The sequence below is a fragment of the Meles meles genome, chromosome 21 (genome assembly GCF_922984935.1).
Source record: "Meles meles chromosome 21, mMelMel3.1 paternal haplotype, whole genome shotgun sequence".
NCBI classification, from domain to species: domain Eukaryota; kingdom Metazoa; phylum Chordata; class Mammalia; order Carnivora; family Mustelidae; genus Meles; species Meles meles.
The window spans coordinates 28,316,588-28,331,509 of NC_060086.1; the positions used below are offsets into that span (position 1 = coordinate 28,316,588).

A 14,922-nucleotide genomic window follows, 5' to 3' on the forward strand; every position below is an offset into this window, starting at 1 on the left:
CTACAAATTTCCCTGCAATATGTCAATTTTGGTTATCACCTAGATTGATGTAGTTTTGAATTTCTATTGAAGTGCCTTCTTGATCCATATGTTCTTCTTCTTCTTCTTCTTCTTTTTTTTTTTTTTTAAGTTCCAGCATAATTGACAAAAGTGCAATGTGAGGTTCAGGTGTACAACATGACTCAGCAATTCTGTACATTTCTCAGTGCTCACCACAAAAAGTGAACTCTTCTTCCCCTTCACCTCTTTCACCCATTCCTCTACCCACCTGCCCTCCCACCCTTGTCTTCTTTAGAAGTGTGCTGTTTCATCTCCATTTTTTGGCCATTCTCCAGCTATCTTTCTGATCTCAATCTCTAGTTTGAGTCAGTTGTGGTCTGAGAACATACTTCCTGTGGTTTCAATTCCTTTGGTGGTTCACATGTGTTGTTTGGCCCCGAATATGGCCTCTCTCTCCGTGACTGTTCCATGTGAGCTTGAGAGGAGTGCCTATACTTTCGTTGTTGAATGAAGTATTCTGCCGATGTTAGGGGGCAGACTGCATCAGTGGATGGGTGATGCTCGTCAGTTCACCTGTGTTCTCATGGAACTTCTGTATCTCTGGGTCTGTCAATGAGTGATAAGAGGGTTTTGAATTCTCCCGGTGTAGGAATGGATTCATCTGTTTCCACCAGCAATATTTTCAGTTTCTGCTTCATGTGCTCTGATACTCTGTTGTTGATGCATGCACATTAGAAGTTGTTGTGTCTTTTTGGAGAATTGACCCCTTTATCATTGAAATAATGCCTGTCATTACTCCTGACAGGTTTCCTTACTCTGTGGTGTGTTTTGAAGGATCCTTTCACTGGCCACAGGTTTCTAGTTTGATGTTTCTTTAAACACTATAAACATTTCATCCTTCTTGATGGCATGGGTTCTGAAAAGAAGTGTGATGTCATTCTCATCCTTCTTCCTCTGGAGTAAGGTGTTACTGCTCCCCTCTCCCCCTTCCCCCACCCACTCCCAACCCCTGCTCCAGATTTCCAGAACTGTTTCTTTGTCTTTAATGATCTGTAGCTGAATATTCTATAAGAGACATCATTGGTGTTTTTTGTTCGTTGTTTGTATGTGTGTTTTGATATTTATCCTGCATTAGATGTTTTATTTCCCTGGATCTTGATTTGGTAACTCGATTAATTTCAGAAAATCCTCTGTCATTATTGCTTCAAATATCTCTCTGTCCACTCTCCTATAGGAATTGGTATTCCTATTATGTGTGTGTTACACATTTTGCAGTGACCTACCGGTCTTGGATTTTCTGTGCTGTCTTTGTAATTTTTGTCTTTGTGTTGCTTTTCTGAATTATTAATAACTTTTTAACATTTATTTGACGGAGAGAGATCACAAGGGCGCAGAGAGGCAGGCGGAGTGAGAGAGAGGAGGAAGCCGACTCCCCACTGAGGAGAGAGCCTGATGCGGGACTTGATCCCTCAGATCATGACCTGAGCTAAGGCAGAGGCTCAACCCACTGAGCCAACCAGGCACCCTTTCTGTTTCCTTTTTGGAAGGAAGTTTCTACTGGACATTCTTTACTGTCAATGATTCCTTCCTCTGGTTTATTTTGAGCCTCTTCATGAAGCCAGCACAAGCACTCTTGAGTTCTGTAATGGTGTTGTTGTCCAGAATCATGTTACAGTCTTAGAGTTTCATATCTCTGCCCACATTTACCATCTCTTCTTCCTCTTGTGCACTTTTCCCTGAGATCCAGTATCATACATGGAAGGGACCTTAAAGTCCCAGCCTGCTAACCCATCACTTCTGCCACAGGAAGTGTGATTCTCGTGCTTGATCTCATAGTTTTTACCTGTAGTATGTCTTGTAGGGTTGTGTTGAAATCTAGATACTGTGTCCTGGTAAAGGAACTGAGGTAGGTGGGTGTTAGGGCGAGGTTTGCTGCTCCTCTGGCTCGGGGTTAGACTGAGGTATTCATCGTTGAGGCAGGGAGAGATGGCACTGGAGTTGAGCATTTCCCTCACCTCTGTGGCTTAGTCTTTGGGAAAGCCCGAGTTAGACTCTGGTGACATAATTTCGCTTGAGGGCAGTCCTTTCTAAGAAGAAAGACCCCTTTTGAGCTTCTTTCTAAATGGGGATATTCCCCCTCTCCCTGCCAATGGAGAAAACTTCCCTTCAAAGAGGAAAGAAAACTATTATGTATTTGGTGTAGCCATCGACCTTTCCACCTCCCCTGCCTATGGGGCTGGTGACAAGGGCCAGGGGAGCTCAGAGGTTCCTAATCAACATGTGAAATTCAAGGAATAACTATGGTTTCCTGATTGCCCTGCACTGATGCACTCTCCCCAACAACATTATTATGACTGGATTGTTGACAGCATGGTGAGATTCCAATATCCTGGCAAGATTTGGGGGTTGGCCTCAATCTCTCATCATCCTGTAAAACTTTTGACTGGGGAAATATGTTAATGGTGTCAAAATGAGGTCTGGCCGAGACGTTATTGAGCTTCAATAACATCAGGATGACTCAAGTCTGAATTGCCTGGCTCCCCTTTTTGGAAACATCAGCTGTCTTTCTGTCTTGGCTTATGCTTCATCTCTCATCGTGGGCCACTCTTTTTTCTCATTCGATGGCTTTTACTTCTTTTTGATGACACTCCGTCTGAAACAGTCTGGGAAGCTTCATAGCACCTGATGTGCCCTAACTGTGTGTGAATTCAGCAAACAGTCAACTCTTTGTAAGGTTTCAGGAAAGCTTTCTAGAGAAGGAAAGAGTCATATCTATGACACAGCATTTGCTCCCTTGCCTGTCTGCCTGCGTTCTTTTGTCCTTCCTTCCAGGACTTTAAAATAGTCCCAGGTTCTATACTTCAGTGCAGATACTGGGTTGCAAAAACGTTAAGGACATATGCTAAGTGAAATAAGTCCAGTAGAGAAAGTCACTTATCATATGGTTTCACTAATTTGTGGAATGTAAGGAATAGCATGGAGGATATTATGAGAAGGAAGAAAAAAATGAAATAGGGGGTGGAATCAGAGGGGGAGATGAACCATGAGAAACTATGGACTTTGGGTGCAAACTGAGGGTTTTAGAGGGGAGGGGTGTGGGATGGGGTGATGGGTGAGCCTGGTGGTGGGTATTACGGAGGGCACCTATTGCATGGCGCACTGGGTGTTATACACTAACAGTGAATCCTAGAACACTGCATCAAACACTAATGAGAGACACACAGGACCAGAGCATGGGGACACAGCTAGATCTTGGGATGTCCAGCACAGGGACCTTCCTAAAGGAAAGCACCAGAAGCATTCACAAAGGAAAGGAACCACATTCACTGAACTAGAACTGGCCAATTTTGAATCCTTGCTTAGCAGGAATCCATACCCCACTCCCCAACCTTCAGAAAGAATTGGCCTGGAAACTGGAGATCCATTCCACAGTACTGCAGGTTTGTTTCATGTACCACAGAGCAAAACTCAAGAAAGCCAAGCAGCAATTAGCTGGAGTAGAAGTCAAGACCAGCTCTTCCAAGGGACCCATGGAAGCCCCTCCAGGTTTCCCCCATGGTGCCTACCAAGCTTCCCTGGTTTATACAGATCACCTAATACCTTCCTTCCCACTTGGCATATGATCCAATTTGGAGGTTCTCCCAGACCATTCTGTTGGCCACAAAATAATCCATTGTGGGCGCTTCCAAGACCTTAACATCTATTCCCTTTGTCCCATTATGGAATCTGAAATTCTTCCCACATGTTTTACTGCTAATTCTCTTGGTTCTGCATCTCCACAATGAACTTAATGGGTGAAGCCAGACACAAAAGGCCACACATAGTGTAATGATTTGCCACAATACCCGTCTGAGAGATGTGAGACCCACACAACATGGATGCATCGCAGAAACATGCCCCATGAAAGACAAAAAAGACACACAACACCTGTAGGGTAGAATTGAGTGGAAAGAGGCAGTCAACAAACTGACAGTGAGGGGAATGTTTTGTGTTGTAATTAGGATGGCAGGAACTTGCACTAAATTCATCTGAAGACACAGAACAGCAATACTCTATTACATACACCACAAAAAGCAACCATGGGGCAGGCCCAAAGAGCAGCCGTGGTGGTAATCATTTTGCGATCTATAAATATGTGAAATCAACACACTGTACACCATATACTTGTATCTCAGTAAAGCTGGGGACAGTGTTTCAATTCCTTCTCAGTAAATACAATGAGAAAAAACTAATGACAAACTGTATGTTACTAACATTAAAAAAAGCTAGGGAAATGGTGAAATAATGAATATTTTAAATGTCTGCATGATCCCTTGTCAAAATTGAACAGGTTGAACATTCATTGAATAGATTGGGAATAGATTTGGGGTAAAAAAAGAAGTCATACACACTTGTGCTCTTTATCAGAAATGGATTGTGAACTATGATGACTTAATCAGGAAATTCTAACTCTGTCTTCTTTTTTAATCCTGTGAAATCATTCTGCTAAGCAAAGTGATTATTGTAATATCTTTGGATTACAAATTCAGTATTTATCTGAACTATAGATTTTTACTCGTATTATGTTTTCAAATCCAGCTCATCTTTGTTTCTTCCTCTCTTAGATAAAGCCTCGACAATATGGAGGTAAGATTTCCAGCTTCAGTTTTCTTTGCCAAAAATTCTCGGTTTTGATGTGTATGATGTGGGTATAATTTGATGAGGGATGAATATGGTGACTTCTGATGTCTCACTGACTTGTTAAGTCTTGAAAATGGTTCTCTTCCCCGTGTGGAGTCTAAGTGACAATGTGGAGGGAGTTGTCCTCTCTAAGAGACCAGGAGGAGGAACACCTCATGGGACTAGGGAGAATACAAGGTGTAATTTTGCAGAGAGATGTGTAGGAGGCAAGTGATGATCACAGCCTGAGGTCTGGAGTGAGTATTTCGCCAGGAGCTGACTCTTGGTGAAACGTCAAGAGGAGAAAACTCTCTGAGTCTAACAAACAGGCTACACTTAGAGAAGAAGGCAGATATTGCCATGCAGAGCATGCATCATAGGAGAGGATTAAAGCATGGTTTTGAGTCTAAAGTGGTGGGAGACTTTCCTGCCAGGGGAGAATGAATGGAATAGATTGTGTGCCCGCTAATCTACTATCCACTAATGGATAGTGTCTGGGGCCCATGGATTGTGGTGATTCCGTGGTGCTGGCTGTTGACGGCCTGGGTGGCCGTCAGGCGATTTGGAAACCATCGAATGTCATTGTTCATCACTGTGAGTGCTTGCTTTCTTCAGGCACAATGGGAACGCTAACAAGTTAGTGACACCCACGTGTCAGAGAATGTGTCTCTGGCCGCATCATTCAATCCCACTGGGATTATTCAGTGTCGCTGGTTTTGCTGATTATCTTAAAATTCTTTTTTCTCCTTTCAGTTACTTTAGACCAAATAAAGAAGAAGATTGATGACCTTAAAAAGGAAAACAGAGATCTTGAGAAAAACATAGCTAGTTGGGAGGAGAAGGTATGTGTGCCCTTTCAAATACTTTTTGTGATTTCATTTTGGTCACTTTCTCCTCTGCTAGTTCATTCTGTTGATCTATTTCATGGGATCCTGAGTGGTCCTTGAGTAAGAGAAGCTTCACAAATGTAGAGCACCGCCTCTCTTTGTGAAAGGAGTTACACATTGTTAGATAGGATTCTCTAACATGATGCTCTTTTGGGATTTTGATTCCTTTTTCATATGCTTTATAGATCAGGGAAGCAAAGAAGCAAGCAGAAATGAAGAGAGAACAAAGAGAGAAGCTTTCCCTTGCTGAAGTAAATAAATTGAAAGTAAGAACCCTTTCTTTGCCTGAATTGTGTTCTAACAACAGAAATAAAAATAATGAATTACTATTACTATTATTATTATTTCTGAGATTGATTGATTTGAGAGAAGGAAAGAGTGAGGGGAGGGTGTCTGAAGGAGAGAGAGAGAGAATCCCGAGGAGACACCATGCTGTGTGTGTAGTCTGAAGCAGGGATCAATACCATGACCCTGAGATCAGGACTTGAGGCAAACGAAAGCAGGAGTCAGACACTCCACAGCCTGGACCATCCAGGTGCCACCCAAATGCCCCAAGGAATGAATCATTGTCACTCATTCAATACATATATATATTTCAATATATTTTCTTGAAGGAGAACATCAAAAATGTGGAAGAGATTAATGAAAATCTGAAGGACATCCTTCATTGTAAACAGGCTCTCTTACAAGTTGTGAGAGAAAAGGATATCAAGAATGTGGATGTGGTAAGAGTTCCGTGTTAATTGTCCTATAATGTGGCTCGGGAGGCTTTGGTTCATTGGGTGAGGTGAGTGCAGTGTACCCGTGTGCTGTTTACTCAGTAGAGAGTGGGTGTCTGGGAACTGCAGCTCCTACTGAACAGTGAGCTGCGATTTCACTTAGGACCACCACCATGAGGATGGCTATTTCAAGGTCTAGGAAGTATGGTTTATTTCACAGTTGGGTAATCATCACATCATTCAGCGCTGCCCTCCAAGTTATGTAGATAATGCCACAAAATACATGAGCGATGAAGGGCGATAGCAAGCCCAATTGTATAGAAGAAGATTTTTTGGTTTGTAGCTGTTCCACTAAGAAAGCCATTTGTGCGTTTTTTGACATGAACTAGTTTCCTTACTTTCTCCTTATTCTATTTATGCCTCAAGGGCTTTCTTTGTTGCCCTCCATGATCCTGTCCTGTTTGGTGCCCTCATATGTCTTTTCTCAAATCTGTCTTAAAGGTCCAAGATGAATTGGATGATCGAGAACTGAGAGCCTTGGCACCCAAAAACCAAGAAATGGAAGGTACGTTGTTTTGGGGAAAGAAATCTCCATATGGTGGCAATGAGTTTGCATCGGCAAGGGAAAGAATGCCTTCCTGCCTTCACGGTCTTGGCCTTCTCCTTTCCCCATCAAAAGCAAGTTCTTGGGTCATGGCACAAACACGCAAAAGGAAACTCATCCTTTACAGAATATGAAAAGTTCCTGGAAGACCAGTATAATGCCCTGCGTTCTCAGAAAACAGCTAAAGAAGCAGAATTGAACCTGCTAAAGAAGAAAGTGGATATGGTGGTGGAGTTCACTGAAAGACAAAAACTGACTGCAGAAGAGTAAGCTATTGCTGTTCTGTCATAAATACTGTTGCATAAATTTATGTGGTGGCAAGTCTAGATAAGTGTATTTGGAACTTCTGGAATGGGACCTTAGAGTACTTTTGCCAAATGCTTTCTGTAGAATTGCGCGTGTCCTTCCTATCTTGATTTGTGTAACCTGCATTTTCCTGTCTGTTCTAACGACTTGCCACACGTTGTTGTGTGATTCACTGGGGTAGAAGGGGGAAGGTGCCAGCATTAATCACTTTGATACCTGGATCCCCTCTGGGTCAGTCTACATTGTCCCTTCAGTTTCACTCTAACCATGTGCACTTACACGTCCTGCATTAGGTCCATTTCTTGTTCAGCATGAGACTTGGGTCCAGAATGTGGAGAGAGAAATGGAATTCTCTTCCTGCAGAAATAAGGAAAGTTTCTTTGTGGAACGAGGGCTTGGGCTCCAGCAATACTGGGTCCCGTCATCTGGTGTACAACTGAGATCATTTGCTGCAGCCCAATTGCTAAGAAGGCCAGGGTATTTCCTGTCCACCTGATTTTCCTTTTTAAAAAAGATTTTATTTATTTGACAGAGAGAGACACAGCGAGAGAGAGAACAGAAGCAGGGGGAGTGGGAGAGGGAGAAGCAGGCTTCCTGCCAAACTTGGAGTCCAATGTGGGGCTCGATCCCAGGACACTGGGATCACGACCTGAATCAAATACTTTTAAGCAGATACTTAATGACTGAGCCAGCCTGGGACCCCTCCACATGATTTTCTAGGTGTCACTCTCCCAGATCCGAACCAAAGCCTGCAGTTTCACTGAGTCTCATCTTTGTTGGCTGGATGGGAACATCGTTTGTTGCATTCCAACCTGTCCCCCAAAGGTTGCTTGTTCATTTACTTTGTATTCACTCGCCTGTTCTGGAATTCACTGATGTGTCCTGGGGAGATTGGCTCCCACTGCCAGGCTGGCTTTCTCCTAGGCTTCCTCCTTCTCCATCTGGTTCTCATGTTTCTTCATGTGCTCTTTAGAACTTGGGTGCATTCACTCACAAGTTTGCTCTTGTGTCCAGGGTTTCCTTTGTTTCTCAGGAGGAGATCAGGACATTGGAGTCCCTCATTCATGTTGAAAAGCAAAACTGTTCCTTGTCTTCCCTGGAGACTCATCTTTGTGTTATTTCTTCCCATTCCAGGGGTAGGGGCTGCTCTCTCTCACAGGCACCTGGGTTCTGTTCATTTTAAGTTCTTCTTGGGGGGTGGTCCAGTGTCCTGCCCACCTTTCTCTCTTCAACACCATATACCTGAGCCCCACATTGACTGCCGCTCCAGAAGACATTTGCTGAAGGATACTGGAGAGACCAGAAGCACATGCTCATGTCCTTCTCTTTCTAGAGCTTTTGTCTCTGTTTCTAAAGTCTTTCTGCATATATTCTTGACAAATGTTCTGTTGAAAACTTGTCAGTCGACACCACGAACAAACGAGTCTGAGTGCAGCCCAGCAAACCAACATTTTTAACATCACCGTTTGCTGTGTTCACTATTCATGCACTTGGTCTTGTTCAAGAAGGTTGACTCAATGGAGTTGACAGTTTTCTATCTGAAGTCTGTTCCCTGGAGACAACACCCTGAGTATGTGACAGCTCACCTGGATTACTTGAGGACATACTTTTGGCACGAAGATTGGCCTTTTCCTATACCGGGATCTTTCACGAGGGGGCAGGGGTTGTACTTCTAAAGCCTAGAGCGGTGTGGGAGAGTTTCCATGCCAGTGAAACCACATTCTGGAAGGCTCCTTTTGGGCTGAGTGTGTTGGGCCCAGCCTTGCTCTGAGGATCAGGGTTCCTGATGGAGGTGTGAGACTAATGATGGGCCACTGCTTCATCCTAATGGGTGTAGCTGGTCAGGCTTGGCTTTTTGCTTTGAATTGAAATGAGCCTTCACCATCGCAAACCAATGACCAACTCTGAGAGGGCACAAAGTGCAATGTTATTTGGTGACATGTTGAATGAATTGAAATAGAGAAGTATGAGGGCAGTCCAATTGCAGGGAACTTGGCAGCAGCCAGAGTTTGATTTTTCTTTAAGCCTAAATGGGGCCTTCATTCATTTTCCTGTTGTGTTGTCAGTCTGTGCTTTTAGCGGAGACATTCCAAGCTAGGCCATCAAGTGTGCTGGGAGGATAAATGGCAGAAATTCAGGACCTTGTCTCCTGGACAATGGATATATCTTTCCCATCTTAGGAAGCTAAAAGAGACCATTTATGAACTGAATGCAACCAAGAATGAGCTGTTAGCTGCCGAAGCAAATCTGAAGGTAACCAAAGAAGAAATGGACAAGTATAGGTAAGTCCAGACACTACATACTACTGGCTCCTGAAATCCCTGTTCCGTTTGGATTTTTAATCTTTGTGCATTATTAGGACTCAAGTAATATAAACAAAAATTCAGAGGATGTATCCAGAGAGAATTAACAGACATGGAAAGATAAGGAACAAAACAATTACATTACTAAACATGTCATGGTCCCCAGTGCTGGCATGACCTTGTGAAAACTGGCTCCACAGCAGCGTCCTTGGTGTCAGTTGTCCTCATCCTGAGGAGAGCAGTTTGTCCTAGGATGAATCTTACCTATAAACGTTGTAGTGCCATCTGATGACGCTGGTCTTTGCAACCCTGGGAACCATGGTGAGGATAGAATTAAAGGAGAATAGAGCTTCATGACAAAAGACACTTGTCATGTGATAACTGAGGGAAAGATTGAAAACGGGTAAGGAAATTATGTCAATTCTGAACCTGCAGGCGACGAAAAACAATTAAGGAAAGGCTGTAACAATAGCTTTGATCCTTCCAATTATAATCAGGTGAAGGTGTTTCCTGTGTCAGGATCAATTGTATGAGGGGACTGAGAGAGGAGGATGGTCACTTGGGCAGATGATTGAAAATCACACCCAGTGTTGGGTTTTGTCTGATGAAAACAATTGTCCTTCACAGGCAACAAGTGGAAGAAATGCAAGATCAGCTGCTGGAGGCCGAGTTCACCTTCAAACACCAGGTAACCTGAATTATGCCCAACACACTGACCCCTTGGCACCCCCTGCAGGTGATGGTAGTAGCCCTTGGGGCCCTGAACATGGGTTTTTGGTGTGTTGGCTTTTTTCAGATCGCAGTTCAGGAGAGGAAAGCTGCGGCTAACTGGGTAAGTGTTTTCCTTTTCCTCATCTTTGTTTCGGACACAGTCCGGCACAACTGAAGGTGGGTGTGTTTTTCTCCCGCAGATGAAGGCTCGAGATTGGGAGAGGAGAATAGTGCAGCAGAGAAGGGAGAACGCCTACCTGGAATACAGGTGTGAGAGTTTGACGTGAGTTTTTACGGGTGTTTGGATGGGTGACGGGTATGCTGTTTAGTGCCCAGGAGAGGACGTGGTGTTGTAATTCTTAGAGATGTCCATTCTTTTTCTGTGTTCAAGACTGCGCATGATGGAAGGGGAGATGCTGCCTGTGGGATCCATGTGGCACGGACCGATGCGGGCAAGGCCTGAGTTGGAGAAGCCTCTGTGGCAAGGTAGGGAGCATGATGTGAAATGCAGCAGCCTGATTTCTGCTGTGAAAGTGCACAGTTTCCTTCCCGTTCCTGTGCGTGATCGCTGTGTGTCCTGGAGAGAATCACAAGCACTATGTAAGGCCTGCAGATTGTCTGAAGGGGTGACAGGAGGGTGCTTTCCTCATATGCCCCCAGACAGCAGGACACTTGCCGCTGTGACAGATGGAGCTCACACCCCTCCACACCTTCCCTTCTGCTACCCCCTTCTGAAGAGGTGAGCCTGAGAAGGTGGGAGCCGAGCTCCCTTCCCAGCTCGACTCAGTGGTCAAGCCTTGGGGGAAAAAAAAGACTATTTGTGAAAAAGGGCACTTATTTACTCGTTATAGAGGTTCCTCTATTTTTGTTTTATTTGTAATCTATAGGACCACATTCATCAATGAAATCTATTTTACTCCTCTCATGTTATCGGTGCAATGCCATAGCTTTATTGCTCAGTCTGCCTGTGTTTTCTTTGTTCGTGACTATACAACTGTCAAAGTCTGTTTCTTCCCTGAAATGTATACTTGTTGGGCAGTCACGCATGCTAGGTCTCATCCACAGGCTGGACAAATGAGCCATCCACCTGTGGCCTGAGAAGAGAACGTGGGCCATTCATGCTGGGGGTGTGTGGATGTCAACCACCCCAGGCTATTCTCACTTAGATGTTTAATCTATGAAGACAAAGTGATTTTGCCTGGTGTGTGTTGAGTGCCCCAATTTTAGTGTTGATTTCCAGCCAGGTGTACCCCGACCTGTCCACTCGTGATGGATTACTTATGGAAACACTGGAACCAGGGTCCTGGAGTGTCTCCCACAAGAATCAGGTTACTGGTGTCTCTCTTAGCAAAGGAGTCACTTGAGTCATGGGTGAAACCCTCTGATAAGGGACCAGAGTGTGGGAAAGTGTGCAAGATGGGAGAGGAGGCATGGAGGGCATGCAAACCACAATAAACCTCTGTCCTTTGTCTGATCCAGCACCGAGACCGGTTCCCAGGATGAACAGCAGCACCGACCCTCGAAAGGACCAAGAGATGGCTATGGTAAGTATTGCGGGCAGTTTCAGCTGTGTCCGTTTCTGAAATGTATTGCAGTGTGGACAGCACCCTGTCCTGGCCTTGTGGTGTTGCGTGTGTCCTGCGATCACCCGTTTCAGAATGCACGCTGTTCACTCAGGAGCCTCCGGGCTGCTCCGTTAGAGATCCTCAATTTCATGCTTCCTCCCAAAGCTGTAGATGCTTAGAGACACGTGATGGTAGGATGCTCAGCTCGTGCGTGTATGTCTGCCTGTGCGCATGTGTGTAAATACCTCGAGGAGGATGACGTCTCATTCCACAGTGAAGTCAGCTAGTCCGGCTGACTTTGCGGTTTGCTTTCCTGCGGGAGAAGGAGCATTTTTGGTTTTTTGGGTCAGGAGACTAACCTGGGAGGATGTCTGCAGAGGTCCTCACAGATGGAAAAATGGGAAAAGCCAGGACTGCCTCACACTTGTGCCACGTACTTTGGGCAGCTTGAGTAATGGTGGAGAAGGTGAGTTGTGACCTCCTGTGCTTTCCAATTGTGTGGGGAAAGACGTGAGCTGGAATCCCTTCAGTTGGCCCCTGGGTGAGATGATGGTGAACGCTGCCAGGTGCCAGGTGTGTCATAGAAAACGCCCCCCTGGAGCATCAGCCCTGAAGAGGGAATCCCGGTGACTCTGCGCAGAGCCCACACCTCACTCGTGTTTCAGTTGTGCTCCCGTGAGTGGGTTCAGATGGAGTCTGGTGGCTGTGCCCGCTCATAGCGTCTCTCCAGACCCATCCTGGGAGCATTGCATGTGCTCTCCAGACTCACTGGTTTGCATTTGGGGATGTCGAATCAGCCCCTCATTGGTTCACAGCACCAAGGACTACACATTTGCTCTGTGCCTGAGCTAAGGAGTGTCCGAGTGTCGGGGATGTGGATCTATGGAGCTGATCTTGTTCACTTGTAGTGGTCATGCTTCTCCCAGAAAGCACTCTTCCAGGTCTACTGTAGGACTCCAGATACTCGTATCTTCTTGGCCATGAGTCTGTGGCCATGGACAGCGCTGTGGAGCGTAGAAGACCCCTTTGTCAGGGAGGGAAGCCGAGCTGCTCAGGTGGGGGCTTGTGGGCTTCCGGTTGACCCATGAGTGGCTGCACTTCTACGTGTGGACACCGGGCTTCCCATGGCCTCTCATTGTGTTTGTTCTCAATGTACAGAATTAGATGCTGTGCTTGCCATGATGGGGGAGTGTGGTCCTGCATGTAGATTCCAGCCTGTGTGTGAAATGTAGTTTTTTCCTTAGTTGATTATCCTTGGTGGCAGACTCCTTATCTCTGTCGAGGTGCAGACCTATATTAACATGTGATGGTAGTTTTCCCCACGGCCTCTGTTCACCCCAGGCTATAGGTGAGACGAAGGAGATGGGTAGCCGTTCTGGCACGAGTGCTACTGTCTTGCAACTCGGTGGTAGGGAAGATGCGTGTGCGTGTGTGTGCACCCCTGCCTGCCCACAGTGCACCCCGGGGAAGTAACGGGGGGAGGAGGACCGTGCCCTCCACAGTGAAGTCCTCTGGTTGGTCCGACTCCCTTTAGGTTACGTTCAGGTGCAACTGGTGTAGTGCTCATGCCGGGGTTAGATGGGTCTGGTAATCCTCACAAATGGAACCTGGGGAAAACTCTCTCTGTATTTTATACTGTGTCCTTTGCAGTCTAGAACGTTCTCAGGGCAAGTTTCATGAGCCATCCCTGTTTTACCTCTGCTGGAAAACATGCTGTGCAGAACCCACGTACTTACACCCTTTCACAAATAATTTGAAGTATCAAAGCTCTCAGGTGCACTGTCATAATCACAACCCTCACACGCGTTCTAATGGGGGACGCCAGTGATTACCTGCATGACCAGTGCCTCCCAGCCCTTCAGCTGGGCTTCCAGGAGCAGGTCATTTGGTCCTAAGTTACCATAAAAGCTGGTTTCTTTTCTCATCACACGTGTGGAGTTTTCCATCAGGAAGCATATACATTTTTGTGAATTCTCTTATTTGGCCTTCCCATCTTCATTTCCCACTGGACAATATGACTCTGGAACTCTGTATGTTGAAAATTCCAAATGACTCTTTTTTTTTTATTTGTTTATTTTCAGCGTAACAGTATTCATTGTTTTTGCACCACACCCAGTGCTCCATGCAGTACGTGCCCTCCCTATTACCCACCACCTGGTTCCTCAACCTCCCACCCACCCACCCCCGCCCCTTCAAAACCCTCTGGTTGTTTTGCAGAGTCCATAGTCTCTCATGGTTCACCTCCCCTTCCAGTTTCCCTCAACTCCCTCTCCTGTCCATCTCCCCATGTCCACCGTGTTCTTTGTTATGCTCCACAAATAAGTGAGACCATATGATACTTGTCTCTCTCTGCTTGACTTATTTCGCTCAGCATAATCTCTTCCAGTCCCATCCATGTTGCTACAAAATTTGGTATTCATCCTTTCTGATGGAGGCATAATACTCCATTGTGTATATGTACCACATCTTCCTTATCCATTCATCTGTTGAAGGGCATCTTGGTTCTTTCCACAGTTTGGCGACCATGGCCATTGCTGCAATAAACATTGGGGTACAGATGGCTCTTCTTTTCACTACATCTGTATCTTTGGGGTAAATACCCAGCAGTGCAATTGCAGGGTCATAGGGAAGCTAAAATAAACATTGGGGTACAGATGGCTCTTCTTTTCACTACATCTGTATCTTTGGGGTAAATACCCAGCAGTGCAATTGCAGGGTCATAGGGAAGCTCTATTCTTAATTTCTTGAGGAATCTCCACACTGTTCTCCAAAGTGCCTGCACCAACTTGCATTCCCACCAACCGTGTAAGAGGGTTCCCCTTTCTCCACAACCTCTCCAACACATGTTGTTTCCTGTCTTGCTAATTTTGGCCATTCTAACTGGTGTAAGGTGGTATCTCAATGTGGTTTTAATTTGAATCTCCCTGATGGCTAGTGATGATGAACATTTTTTCATGTGGAAATGACTCTGTTTTAAGAGAAACACAGCTGCTGAATGTAAATAAGGGTTATTGGTGTCATGTTCCTTGGAACACACTTTTCAGTACCTCTGTCAGACCACAACCCCCTCTTTCCTCAAGGGTCTTTGTGGCCATGGACAGAAACGGTAGTGAATCGAGGACCCGCTGTCAGGAGGCGAGGCACCATGGCGATAGTCGGGGACTTACA

At 45.4% G+C, this 14,922-nt stretch overlaps 1 protein-coding gene across 1 annotated transcript; it reads left to right on the plus strand.

Moving 5' to 3' along the window:
* Positions 1–442: 442 nt before the first annotated feature.
* On the plus strand, positions 443–14,896 carry LOC123933613 (transport and Golgi organization protein 1 homolog). Its single transcript, XM_045992952.1, has 15 exons — positions 443–470; positions 3,364–3,440; positions 4,605–4,626; positions 5,413–5,501; positions 5,732–5,812; positions 6,161–6,271; positions 6,767–6,830; positions 6,997–7,135; positions 9,356–9,457; positions 10,106–10,166; positions 10,275–10,310; positions 10,390–10,457; positions 10,581–10,675; positions 11,669–11,733; positions 14,835–14,896. Exons 1-15 carry the CDS (start codon positions 443–445, stop codon positions 14,862–14,864), a joined length of 1,068 nt encoding a protein of 355 aa, XP_045848908.1. The 3' UTR covers positions 14,865–14,896.
* Positions 14,897–14,922: the final 26 nt, after the last annotated feature.

What these genes read in the sequence shown, in the direction of transcription:
- LOC123933613 (XM_045992952.1), top strand. Translation starts at nt 443, where the DNA reads ATGGCCTCTCTCTCCGTGACTGTTCCAT. An exon ending in CAAAAACCAAGAAATGGAAG is followed by an intron (nt 6,831 to 6,996) that starts GTACGTTGTTTT and finishes CATCCTTTACAG; the next exon opens with AATATGAAAAGTTCCTGGAA. An exon ending in GAAGAAATGGACAAGTATAG is followed by an intron (nt 9,458 to 10,105) that starts GTAAGTCCAGAC and finishes TGTCCTTCACAG; the next exon opens with GCAACAAGTGGAAGAAATGC.